General features: G+C 48.2%; 1 protein-coding gene across 3 annotated transcripts; it reads right to left on the minus strand.

Annotated features, from left to right (window-relative positions):
* Nucleotides 1–761: 761 nt before the first annotated feature.
* Nucleotides 762–13,409, minus strand: LOC107105605 (sciellin-like). 3 transcript variants are annotated; one of them, XM_015405600.1, is made up of 6 exons: nt 13,328–13,409; nt 9,193–9,261; nt 6,379–6,453; nt 4,338–4,446; nt 2,895–2,997; nt 762–1,251 (listed from the first exon to the last, which is right to left on the minus strand). In XM_015405600.1, exons 1-6 carry the CDS (start codon nt 13,360–13,362, stop codon nt 1,235–1,237), a joined length of 408 nt encoding a protein of 135 aa, XP_015261086.1. In that variant the 5' UTR covers nt 13,363–13,409; the 3' UTR covers nt 762–1,234. The 3 variants fall into 3 exon arrangements, with proteins under 3 accessions (XP_015261086.1, XP_015261088.1, XP_015261087.1); XM_015405602.1 differs by lacking the exon at nt 9,193–9,261 and having other exon boundaries at nt 6,379–6,450; XM_015405601.1 differs by lacking the exon at nt 9,193–9,261.

Consider the following 13,409-nt stretch of genomic DNA (forward strand, 5'->3'; position numbering starts at 1 on the left):
AATCTCCACGTAGCCGACACTCCCAATACATACCATTCAACCACTCTTGGCTCCCCCTACTGGCTACCTCCTATTCACCACTGTTCCCATCTCTTCCACCGCACCATCCTCAGCTCCATCCACGACCACAACTCATTACCAGCCTTACGGCCCTGCAAACTATACTGTCAGAGCCACTGTTTCCTCTCCCACTCCTCTGGCTTTTTCCGGGGTGGGGATGGGGGTGGGTGGGCAGGAGGCTCTGTTAAGGGGCTGGGATTTGAATGGAGGAGGGATGTTTGTGGGTGCACATGAATAATATGTTCTTCATTTTATGCACAGTGCAATTGCCTGAAAATCAAGACTCGCCCATCCCTTTGAGTAAGGTGAGGTGTCAACCTCGGGGACCGTATTTTAAGCACCATATAAAAGTTAGCTGATTTCAAGTTAATTGAAACAACGAACGTGATCCACTGAGGATTTAAATGCAATGGGCTGTTTCTAGCAGAGGTCATTTCGGGGGGGAACGCAGGGGAACACAGTTCCCCCGGGTGAGGTGCAGGGGGGCGGGGCACATGACGAAGCCCCGCCCCCTGCTTCCGGCCGCCCCGCTTCCAGCCGTCATTCAGCCAGGAGGAGGCAGGAGAAGAGGGAGGGTAAGTTGCTTCCTCCCCGCCTCTCCCCACCCCTGCCTGCCTGGGGCCAGGGAGGGCCTTGGCGGAGCTTCCTCGCACTCCCACCGGCCTTGCAGGTCCACCGCCAGGCCCCTGACGTCAGGGGGTGTGGTGTATTCTAATGAGTTATGCTAATGAGTTCCCCTAGCTCTTTTTCTACGAAACGACCCCTGGTTTCTAGTATTGGGTTTGTTGTGCCAGAGGTGATAGCACTCTGTCTGTTGTATCAGATCTGCAATGGTTCATTCACACATGAGAGTCATGTATGTATGAACTATACACGAAAGAACAGAAAACAGAATACAAAGTCATCAGAGCTTAATCAGGTATCTTCATACAATATACTTAAGACATCCTCTTCTTGTGGCTACTGCAGACATCTTCTTCCCAGGTGCCACCGTTATCATTTCTTCTCTTTCAGAATCTGGATATAGTCTCAATTTCTTCTTCTCTACAACTGACTACGGTTTGTAATTGCTTGTAGGAAACATCAGTCATCCCTTCCCCGAAAGTGTATGCTTTTCAAAGATAAGTGCGCGTAGCTAATCATAGGAGATCACACCTAACTCAGTAAGTCGAAATTAGTAGATCCATGATGCTGTAAGGCAGGAAAAGAGAAATCAGAAAGATCAACGTGAACATCTTTGTAACTTCCTAAAGTAAAAAATAAAATAAAATAAAATAAATGGATGGCATCTGCGTCCCCAAAAATCTTCTGAATGTTGACACTGAAATGTTGACATTGATAAACCCAGCCAGTTTGATAAACCCAGCCAGTTCGGTGTAGTGGTTAAGTGCGCGGACTCTAATCTGGGAGAACCGGGTTTGATTCCCCACCCCTCCACTTGCTGGATGACCTTGGGCAAGCCATAGTTCTGTTAGAGCTGTTCTTGAAAAAGAGCAGTTTCTGTCAGAGCTCTCTCAGCCCTACCTACCTCACAGGGTGTCTGTTGTGGGGAGGGGAAGGGAAAGGAGTTTGCAAGCCGCTCTGAGACACCTTTGGGTAGTGAAGGGCGGGGTATAAATCCAATCTCCTCCTCTCCTCCTCCTCCTCTAAAGAGAATTTGCAAATTTACAAACATGCAGGATTACACCGCTTGACAAAAGAATCTAGATGCGATTGCTGGATTCACAGGTGTTATGCCCAGCAAGTAGGGGAAACTGGAATAACTTCTGGTGGTGGTGGAAAGTGCCATCAAGACACAGCTGACTTATGGTGACCCTGTAGGGTTTTCAAGGCAAGAGAAGTGCAGAGGTGGTTGGCCACTGCCTGCCTCTGGATCACGCCCCTTAGAGGTCTCCTCTCCAAATGCTAGCTAGGGCCGACCCTGCTTAGCTTCTGAGATCTGACAAGATCTATCCTTGGCTGTAAATTTCCAACAGCTTTGGAAGAACTTTTGTTTTATAAATTTCCAATATTGGGGGCACCAAACAGCCTCCTATGGAGGAGATTTATTTATTTAGAAAATGTTTTACTCACTTTTACAAAGCAAATAGTTCTCAATAGGTATGGGCACAAACTGGCTCACAAGCCTAGGTTCGTGATGAATTTTGGGCGGTTCGTGGTTTGCAAATGGAAGCTCATGAACTGAAGAGCTGCCACAAACTTCCACAAATTTTAAGGCAGTTTGTGAAGAGCAGACAGCAAAGGTTTAAATGGTTTGGAGCCATTTAAACCCCTGCTTTCTGCTACCTGCTGCTCAGCTGCTTTTCGCTGGAAGCAGAAAGCAGGGGTTTAAATGGCTCCAAACCATTTAAACTCCTTTCTGATACCCACTGCTTTTCACAGGGAGAACCCCTGCTTTCTGCTCCCCTTGAAAAGCAGAAGGGAGCAGAAAGCAGGGGTCATGAACTGCTGCGAACCAGTTTGGTTCACAAACCAACCTCCTGGTTCGTATCGGTTCATGGTTTGGCCATGAACCTTGAACAGAACTGCTAAAATGCAGTTTGTGCCCATCCCTAATTTTTTAAAAATTACTATATAAAACTGATCAACACTAACAGGAAACAAAACAAGAGAGCCCTGACACAGTAAGCCCTGACAGATTGTGCATGTGTTTATTTCCAAACATTTATGAACTTCATCAGGGACTGCCAGTATGCCTTGGTGGTGTTGGCGTCACCATAAACAAGGACCAGTGGCGGCATTTCGGAGGCACTTTGCTCTTGATTGGTTGTTTCCTCCCCGTTTACTAACATCTTAACATACAAGAATGTGTCTTTCCCCTCTGCCAAATTTACCTTTCACATTAGAATAGCAGGGCTCGCAGTGCACTGTGTTCTTGTAAATCCAAATACTGTCTCCTGCCTTCAGGTTTTCCAGAGCGCCTTCGCAGACTTCACACTTGAAACACACACAGACCTTTAGTTATAAAAGCCAGTAGGGGAGAACATGCCCAATACATAGGCATCTTCAATACAAGACTTTCAAATGCACAAAACATGGAAATCTCACTAGAATTTCAGTACAACAGAACTAGAGCTGTCAGACAAATTCAGACCTGAATGAATATATATTTTTCTTTATTACTAGGCTTTCATATAGTAATCAGTTTTTTAAAAACCCCAAATTCTTTCTTACCCACTGTATATTTACTGTATTCCATCCTACCATGATTCTAGGGGTAAGGGCATGTAATATTGCTGGAGCAGCGATTCAGAAGTGCCCTTGCAGCATTAAATTCTTTTTTCACAAATCTTTTTCTCTCCCTCAAAAAACTCTAAAAAAACCCACCCGGTTCTGAACGTTTACAGCGTGGTTCAGTCAGAACCTGCAAACACCGGATTATGGGAGGTGCTACCTCTGGTCATAGCACCAACGTTCTTCTCCAGATCCCTGGAACTAATTTTGTTAATCTCATAGTGCAACTGTTTAATATCAAAAAATTAAGTGGACAAACAAATAAACATTTCGCTGGGGGGGGGGGACCCAGGCAGAGTCCAGCGCACAGAACATACCTGGTTCTACAGCACGGCTGAAACTAAGCGTGGACCTTGTCAGTTACCTGGATGGGAGACTTCTGAAAAAGCAATCGCCCCCCTGGAGGGAGGATGGGCAGGACAGACAGCCGAACTGCTGTCTTGCACTAGGGTGTGGCTATAAATTCAGTGGGTTCATCAGGATAACTATGTAGTATAACTGTGTCAGAGGTACAAAGTTTGAGTCCAGTGGCACCTTTAAGACCAACCAAGTTTTAGTCAAGGCATAAGCTGTCGTGTGCAAGGTATAAAACTTGGTCGGTCGTAAAGGTGCCACTGGACTCAACCTCTGTTCTGCTGTTCCAGACCAACGTGGCTACCCCCCCCCCCGAATCTGTGTCGGAGAGGTAAACAGAGGTTCATCTAGCTGCATTCCAAAGTTGTCTTCTACTGTGTCAGACCATTGGTTCCTCTAGTCCAGGACCTCTGATGAGCAAGGTCTCAGCAGAGTTATTTCACTGTCCTGCTACGTGGACCCTCTGAACTGGAGAGGCCACGTTTTGAATCCAGAATCTCACACACACAAAAGAGGTGCTCTGTACGTCTTTCCTCATTAGCTAGTCCAATGAGTGTCGTGCCTATAAGCCCAAACGAGGCCACATCTCCCCATGCTAGATCAAGAACCGAAGTGTGTGCTAACAGTTCGTGGCCTCAATAATGCACCGCCGAGAATATTTTATAGCAGTGGATGGAAGCCCTTCCTACCCGGAAGCAGGTTGCGTGGCAGCTGATCTGCAAGGCATCGAGAACCATCTTTGTGTCTGTGCCGAGGGGCTTCCGGCAGAACGTACACATTTCTTTGTCGATAACGCTCCTGTGTAAGAACAGAATTCATTAAGCACATTACACAGAAAGGACAGAAGCGTTTGGGGCTCCACCGGTGAGGGGGGATACCACCATTCCCACCCGACGCTCCACTCTCTCGTGCCACACTTTGCCTGCAAGAACGCTCTGATATGGAATCGTCTGAAGGCGCAAGGCGCAACCCTCCCCCCCCCCGCCTTGAAGTTCTCTTGAACAAGCCCCATTGGAATGAATGGGATACAGCTCCACTGGGAACCGCTCAGCCCCCATTCACTTCAACACAACACGGGCAGGAGAACGTCCAGGTGGAGCAGGGCCAAAGACCAAAGCGGGTGTGTCAATTTCTGGTTCAATGGGTAAATATCTTGTTGTGCTGCTGGAGAAACTATCACTTCGAAAGGGCGGTTGCTAATTTTGTAGACAATCAGTGAAAGAGCCAAAAGGGAGATTTAGGGCCGTGCAGGGCCGGTTCAAGGGCTGTGGTGGCTCAAGTGGTTAAGATGCTGAGCTGCAGACCAGAAGGTCGGTAGTTCAGCAGTTCGAGACCCGAGTGCCGCATGACGGAGTGAGCTCCCGTCTCTGGCCCCAGCTCCTGCCAACCTAGCAGTTCGAAAGCAAGAGATTGCAAGTAGATAAATAGGTACCACTTTGGTGGGAAGGAAACAGCGTTCCGTGTACCTTGATGTTTAGTCATGCCGGCTACATGACCATGGAACCATGGAAACGTCTTCGGACAGCGCTGGCTCTTCGGCTTGGAAACGGAGATGAGCACCGCATCCCTAGAGTCGGATTCGACTGGATTTCGAGCAAGGGAAACCTTTACCTTTACCTAGGGCTGGTTCACAGCATGTTGCATGCGACTCCATTTTAGCCCAGCGTGGGGTGATGTTACAATGCCTGGCTTCTGCGACTTGCTTCCAGCAGAGGTGTACCAGGCTTTTGAAAAATCCCTTTTCAACCAGGCTTCCAGCTGAGTTTGTTTTTAACAGGGATTTTTTTTTTTTTACTGTTATGGTTTAGATTTATATTCTTTTAGCCTCTTTTGGTATTCCTTCTTTCTGTCTTGTATGAATGAGCTGCCTTGCAAACCCAGAAAGGCTGAGTGATTGGGATATAATTTTTAAAATGAACAAAAGCAGTGGTGCTGCGTTTTTCATCACTGAGGGTGCGCCTTGCTCAGGGAGAAACAGGCTGCGGAGCTTCTGCTTTCTCCCTCCCCCGTGTCAAGAAACTGGAGGACAGGTGCTGGGGGGCACGGAAGGAGGGCTGCTTGGCTTGCAGTTTGGTGCAGTGGTTAGAAGCACGGACTCTAATCTGGGAGAACCGGGTTTGAGTCCCCATTTCTCCACATGCAGCTGCTGGTGTGACCTTGGGTCAGTCACAAGTTCTCTCGGAGCTGTTCTTGAAAGAGCTGTCCTCGAAAGAGCTCTCTCAGCCCCACCTACCTCACAGGGTGTCTGTTGTGGGGAGGGGAAGGGGAAGGAGATTGTAAGCCGCTCTGAGACTCCTTCCGGTAGTGAAGGCCGGGGTATAAATCCAACCTCTTCTTCTTCTAATGTGTGGAGTGGACCTGACTGGCCTCGCAAAGCCCCCAGAGAGACCCTTTCCTCCCTTTCACCTTAGAAGCAAGTCTGGCTAAAGTGCCAGTTCACACGTGCACATTCACACGGGGTGACTACGTGCCTGTGCGAATGAGCCGCACAGACCTAACACACGGGCCGAACTGTCATCATATCCCCTGGATATCAATTCGCACGTCCCCTGCCAATCATCAAGTATACGGTTGTGGGGAAATCAAGTGATATGCATTCATGTGCACACCAGGAAAGAGTCTTAAGGTCAATTGGCAAAGTGCTTTTTCACAGTGTACCTTCTCACTGCTTTCCCCCTCCCCCCCAGTGATGGTGCGTACACACACACACATACGCACACAATATCCTACCTGTCAGAAGTTGAGTAAACAGTTTTAATAGATTTGCCATGGAAGTTGTCTTCATAAGCATCATGGGGAAATCTGCTGCAATACAATAAACATGCGCCAAGTGATGAATGACAAACTTCACTTTCCCGTTTTGCACTTCAGAGAGAATATCATTAATCGACATAAAAGCCATCTACGCAAACCCAAGGGCAGGCTGAAGCCGTACACTGACATACAAAAAGTGTATTTTTACACTCCTCTAAAAACACCACTTGGGATGGAAGAAGTCAGATCTTATTTCAGAAACAAAATAAAGCATTGTAGAACAAGGCAAGACACAAGTCAGCTTAAGAAAACATAAAAATGTATTGTTTTATGTTTTACAACACACTGCATTATTCCTCTGGCTCAGGCATTGGTCTACGGGAGGGCAGCCCTCACTGCCTGCACTAGACACATCCTGATGATGCAAAGATGGAAGGAAGATCAATATTGAACTAGGCACACGAGGGCCCATGCAGTGTTCCCTCTAAGCTGAGTTAGTGTGAGCTAGCTCACAGTTTTTTAGCCTCCGGCTCACACATTTTTGTCTTAGGAAGGAAGGCTCTGGAGCAAACTAATGTATGCAGTAGCCAAATTGCTCACTCACAACTTTAATGCCAGCAGCTCACCAAGTAGAATTTTTGCTCGCAAGACTCCACAGCTTAAAGGGAGCACTGGTCCCATCTATATATTCAACACCCCTCTACATGAAACGGAGTTGGTACAATCCCACGTGACGACTGACCATGCCACATGGAAGAGTCAGCAAGAAGGGGGGCTGCATTTTTGTCTTTGTTCCCTGTGCATTATTTAGAATCTGGGTAGTGGTAAAGAAAAGGTGTTCCCATTCAGTTGAACAGCTGAACGTACAGATTTTTTTTTGTCTCTCTGCCATTTCAGATCCTAACTAGACACTGCATACAGTTGCACATAATATTAACCCAATAGGCCTTTTAAAAGGGGGGGGACCATTCTGGAGGGCTGATTCAGATCAGAAAAGCAGCTGGCAGAGATACACACACAGAGAGGGAGTAACCTTTCCTGCTATTTCCTACTACTAAATGTCCCTACAAACTGCTTCCCTCCCTCTGTGGGATTTTCTCAGGTTGCCAACTCGAGGTTAGGAAACTCCTAGAAATCTTGGGGGTGGAGCTTGAGGAGGATGGGATTGGGGGGGTACAATGCCATAGAGCTCACCCTCCAAAACAGTCATTGACTCTAGGGGAACTGATCTCTGTAGTCTGGAGGTAAATGGAAGTTCCGGGAGATCTCCAGGCCCCACCTGGAGTTCGGCAACCCGAAGAGTTCCAAATGCATATTCTAAGGGGAAAGGGTTGGATACAAATGGGAACAACAGCTAGTTTGGCCCTTTGTCTGGTGTAGCCAGTTTGGTGGTTAAGTGCGTGGACTCTAATCTGGGAGAACCGGGTTTGATTCCCCACACCTCCACTTGCACCTGGCTGGATGACCATGGGCAAGCCATGGTTCTGTCAGAGCCGTTCTCTCAAGGACAGTTCTGGAAAGAGCTCCCTCAGCCTCACGGGGTGTCTGTTGTGGGGAGGGGAAAGGATAGGAGTTTGTAAGCTGCTCTGAGACTCCTTCCGGTAGTGAAGGGCAGGGGATAAATCCAATCTCCTCCTCCTCCTCCTCTTCTTCTTTGGCCTCCAGGGAAATGAAATACATCCCCAAACTCCTTCTCATACATGTAAAATAGCAAATAGGCACTGGAACTGGGATTTAGCCCTGAGCTCAGGTGACCCTCGGCACTATTCTTTCAGCCTCCGCTTCCCTTATATAATAATAGTGACCCACCTGATAGGGCTTTTGTAAGGATTTCTGTGACCATTGACATGCCAGGCCCTGCCCCGGATCCCTTTTGCCACCCTAGGCATGGCGATATGGGATGCGCCAGGGACCTTTTCTGTTTGTCGCACATGGAACCAGGGGTCATTTCCTGCGGGAGCGCACAGGAGCGGAGCTCCGGAAGTAAGGAGCCCAGGGGGCGGGCACATGCAACAAGCCCTGCCCCCTTCTCCCAGCAGTCCTCAGTCGGGCCACGAGGAGCAAGAAGCAGCCAGGTAAGTTGCAGAGCCCCCCCCCTTTCAGGTACAAGCTCTCCCTCCTCTGTGAGGACAGATCTGTACGTTCCCCCCCCAATAGCTAGCAATCTAAAACAGTCCAGTGGAGCCTGAGGGGTGGGTGTTGCCTTCTGACACACTTCTGGTGATGTCAGGGGGTGTGACATATGCAAATAAGTTATGCTAATAAGGTATGCTAATGAGCTCCTGCACCTCTTTTTCTAGGAAATGACCCCTGCAAGGAACACTCCCTTAACTGACTCAACTACTCTCAATATCCCATGGTCTTCGAACATATTCATTTGTTATGTGGTCTTTTGGGGACATATTATCTGCTATCTGTTTGGGTTGGGTTTTTTTTAAATAATCCTATTATCCCAAGAATGTAGAAACCCCTACACTGTTGAAGTCAAAACTCAGGGTGAAATTAAGGCATGCACAGGCCCATAACTTAATGTTTTGTTGCACTCTGGTCATAGCCCCTGAATATTGACCTCCCCATCTCTTTGGATATGCATTTAGCTCTTGTATTTTATGATCCTAGCATAAGATTTAAAAACCTTCAGCCAACGTTTTCTGTACACTGAAGAAATCAGGTTAGCTGAGCCACAGCGGAAAAATAACTTCTTGTTTAAACAACTGCGTTTAAACCGTTATTTTTGAAATTAGTAAGCAAGGCAATATTGGAGAAAAATACTGTGTATTTTTCAGGTACCTATTCTCATATGTCCTTGTGTACACAATAGTGTCCTTTGGATGTGAGCAACTGCTTGAGGCATTATAGCTGAAATACACACAAAAACGCAGAGCACTTCATTCTCTAAAAACAAATCCACACAAATGATCAAAAGAGGTGACATTAAGTAGCATTACGTCTTGAACAAGTTTCCATTATTCATTTTAGGCCTCACAGTTGCCTAAATAAAACTCACTTTTGAAATACTGGATAAATACAGAACAAAGTTTGAGTCTGGAGACGTGTGCATGGACACGGAAGCCTATACCCAGAACTAAACTTTGTTAAAGGGGCCACCGGACACAAACTTTGTTCTGTCGCTTCAGACCAACACGGCTACCCACCTGGATCTACCTGGATAAATACAGATAGATGTTTACGCAGCACCACACGCATATAACCGTGACCCCTGGAGAAAATGGCTGTCGCAGAGGGGCGGACTCTGTGGCCTCGTGCCCTGCTGAGGCACATCCCTTTCTCCCAAACCCCACCTGCCTCTGGCTCCACCCCCCAAAATCTCCATGCGTTTCCCAACCCAGAGCTGGCAACCCTATGCAGGCATATATCATGAAGCAGAATGAAATGTGTGGCCTGCCACATCTACACGTGACCTTTGCCCCCGTGGCCACTGGTGTCGAGCTGGGCTGGTCTGGGCTGGTCAAGTGGGGCTGGGAGGAAATAAACAATACGAACTCTTCAGGAGAGTATAATTCCGGTGGCCTTGCAAGAGGCAATCATGAGATCCCTCCTGAAGAAGGCGCTCTGGGGACCGAATGACCTCAGCAAGTGCTGCCTGGTGGCTAGCATTCCTTTTCTGTTGGGTGGTGACTACACGGCTTCAGGTGGTCTTGGAGGATTCGGATGATCTAAGCTAGGGTTGCCAGGTCCCCCCTGGCAACTGGCAGGGGATTGGGGGGAATTTACTGGGAGCAGGAGGGGGGGCTCTTCTGACATACAGCGATGTGTTTACGTCACTGCCCACATGACCCGGAAGTGACAACTTCACTTCTGGGACATCAGGGCAACGCTCTGGTATTTGGGCAAAAACCCTAGGGTAAATTTGGCTTCTACCATTGAGTTTTTGCCCAAATACCAGAGCGTCAGCTGGACGTCCCAGAAGTGATGATGTTACTTCCGGGTCGTGTGGGCAGAGCCTCCCGCTTTTTCAGAGTAAGTTCCCCCCCACACAGGCCAGCTGATTAGCAGCTGGGTGGTGGGGTCTGTCAGTGGGGGACCCCCGCCCACACCAGGGGTCTGGCAACGCTAATCTAGGCCCATTTCAATCTGGATGCAGGCCTGGCTTTGAGGTTGAAAGGGACTTGTTTGCCCTGACTGAGGGGGAGTCCACCCCATTGATTCTCCTGGACCTCTTGGCAACTTTTTATATTTATTTATTTATTCATTCAAAATATTTCTATGCTGCCTCTTCCGAGTCCTGCCCCGAGTGGCTGACAATTAAAAACTGCGGTATAAAACACAAGCCGTTAACAAAAAATGCAAGTCATTATACATAAGCAGCATAAAAACTACCAATACCAGAAGCAGGCCACTAAAAAGCTGATTACTAAAAAAAACCCTGGGGCAAAATGAGGTGTTTTAGCCTGGTGCTTAATCGAAAGTAAAGTAGGCACCAGGAGAGCCTCAACGGGGGTGGGAGGGTGTTCCAAAGGCAAGGGACCACCACAGAAAATGCCCTGTCTCTAGTTGCCACCCACTTCACCACTGAAGGTGGGGGCTAGAGGTGCAACACCCAGGTGGTGACTGGAGATCTCCTAGGATTACGACTGATCTCGAGGTGAGAGAGATCAGTTGACCTGGAGAAAATGGCCAGTTTGGAAGGTACGTTCTCTGGCATTATACCCCACTAAAGTCCCTCCCCGAACCCCGCCTTCCTTGGACTTGATTCCCAAAATCTCCAGGTATTTTCCAGCCCGGAACCGGCAACCCTCATGGGGGTGCAGACAGCAGGGCTTTAGAGGCAGACCTTGACTGGCATGCTGAGTAGTGTGGGAGGAGACGGTCCTTCAGAAACCCTGGCCCAAAGCCACTGACAGCCTTGAAAGTAACAATTGCGCCCAGAAACAGATAGGTAGCCTGTGCAGATCTTTCAGCGTGGCACTGGCAGTGATGTGATACCTGTAACCAGGTCTTTTTTTGTGGGGGAACGCACCGGGACTGAGTTCCAGAACCTCTTTGACAAAATTCTTTTAAAAATGTTTTTAAGTTCCTGAGTGCTCAAGTATACAGATCAAAAAAATTCATTTCCCTCTTGAGCGTTCCGGCACCAATTTTTCCAAAAAGAAAAAAGTCCTGCTTCTAACCGACCTCCTGAAAGCAACCTGGCCACCATATTTCCAACCTGTTTTCAAAGGCAGCCCCAAGTAGAGTGCATAGCAGAGAGAGAGAAAGTGCTCAGGGGCAACTGTGTCCACAGCCCAGGTCATCTCCACAATCCAGGTCAGCCAGGGCTACAACAAGGGCACCAGCCTCACTGACTGGGGAATCCTCCAGGGGTATCGAGAACCCCTCTGGATCCATCAGCCTCCTGGGGCGGACCATCCTAATTGTCCCCCCCCCCATGACCCTTGCAGAGGTTCTGAGCACCTGTGAGTTTACATCTCACCAGGTAATGGTCAGTCCATGCCAAGGGCAGAGTGGTACCTTATTCCCAAAGAAAACCAAATCGAGTGTACGACCTCTCGTGCCAGAATGTTCTGGAATGGTCACATGGCTGTCATGGCAGCCATGAAGTCCTGAGCTGCTCCCGTGAGGGGCGCCTCAGCATGAGCACTGAAGTCCCTAAGGACCACCAACCTCAGGGTCCCCGAAGTCAAGTCTGAGACTGATACCATTGGCCATGGTTTCCTTCTGGCTGGGATGGGGGTCGGGACACCATACTTCGGTGGTTTTGCTCTGACTCGACTGGCTGATTCCAGGAGGTGGCGCTGGAGGACTTCTGTTCAGCTCTGCGACATTTACGCCATGAGGTCCTGCAGGGATCCATCTTGGGGTGCTGCTGGATCCTGGCCTACGGCTGGAGGCTCAGGTCTCTTCCGTGGCATCGGGTGCCTTTTGTAGGCTTCAGTTGATAAGCCGGCTATGTCCCTCCCTTGAAATGTGTGATCGGGCCATGGGGACCCAGCTTAGAGTACTGTAATGCTTTCTATGTAGGGCTGCATTTGAAAACGGTCTGAGAACCTCAGCTGGTCCAAAATGCGGCAGCCAGTCTACTGTCAGGGGTCAGATACAGGGACTGCATCACTCCAGTTCTGAAAGATCTGCACCGGCTTCCCATTGGTTTCCGGGCACAATTCCGGTGCTTACCTTTAAGGCTCTTTTTTTTTTTAACAAAAAAGATTTCATTAGTTTATGCAAAGAGAAAGGGAAAGGGGAAAGAAGGGGGAAAGGAAAGATACGAAAGGATATATATATATATATATATATTAAAAAATCCAATTTAACATTCTGCATGCAAATCTTCTCATTAGAACTTCACAACTACTACATCTATCATTCTTATTAGGTAAAGGTAAAGGTTTCCCTTGCTTGAAAGCAAGTCGAATCCGACTCTAGGGATGCGATGCTCATCTCTGTTTCTAAGCCGAAGAGCCAGCGCTGTCCAAAGACGTTTCCGTGGTCATGTGGCCGACATGACTAGACACCAAGGCGCACGGAACGCTGTTCCCTTCCCACCGAAGTGGTACCTATTTATCGACTTGCAGTTTCTTCCTTTCAAACTGCTAGGTTGGCAGGAGCTGGGACCAGAGACGGGAGCTCACTCCGTCACGCGGCACTCGGGTCTCGAACTGCTGAACTACAGACCTTCCGCTCTGCAGTTTAGCATCTTAACCACTTGAGCCACCACAGCCCCATCATTCTTATTATTCTTCATTTAATCTTATTTTCTCAGTACTTAAGTTTTAACCAGTCTCCTTTAAGGCTCTAAATGGTTTGGGGCCAGGGTACCTGAAGGACTGCCTCCTCCCATCCTGTCCAGTTAAGGTCCCCTTTTCCAGATATTCTCTGCACAACCTCTGTGTGTTTGCGGCAAGGACAGCCTTTTGCAGCTACAGGAAAATCCAGTCAGTCAGTTTATTAATTTAAATCATGGTACCTGGATCCCCTGGTAACCTGGTATGAATGGTTCATGTCGACACGTTTGTCTGGAAGGTTGGCTGATTCACGGTCTTGTTCAG

The sequence above is a fragment of the Gekko japonicus genome, unplaced genomic scaffold, assembly GCF_001447785.1.
Source record: "Gekko japonicus isolate JY-2015 unplaced genomic scaffold, Gekko_japonicus_V1.1 scaffold3217, whole genome shotgun sequence".
Taxonomy (NCBI): domain Eukaryota; kingdom Metazoa; phylum Chordata; class Lepidosauria; order Squamata; family Gekkonidae; genus Gekko; species Gekko japonicus.

Coding starts and splice junctions, on each gene's coding strand:
- LOC107105605 (XM_015405600.1), bottom strand. CDS start 13,362: ATGAACCATTCATACCAGGTTACCAGGGGATCCAG. Junction 6,454..9,192: donor ACAAGGACATATGAGAATAG/GTACCTGAAAAA, acceptor ATTGTATTGCAG/CAGATTTCCCCATGATGCTT. Junction 2,998..4,337: donor GCCACGCAACCTGCTTCCGG/GTAGGAAGGGCT, acceptor GTGTGTTTCAAG/TGTGAAGTCTGCGAAGGCGC.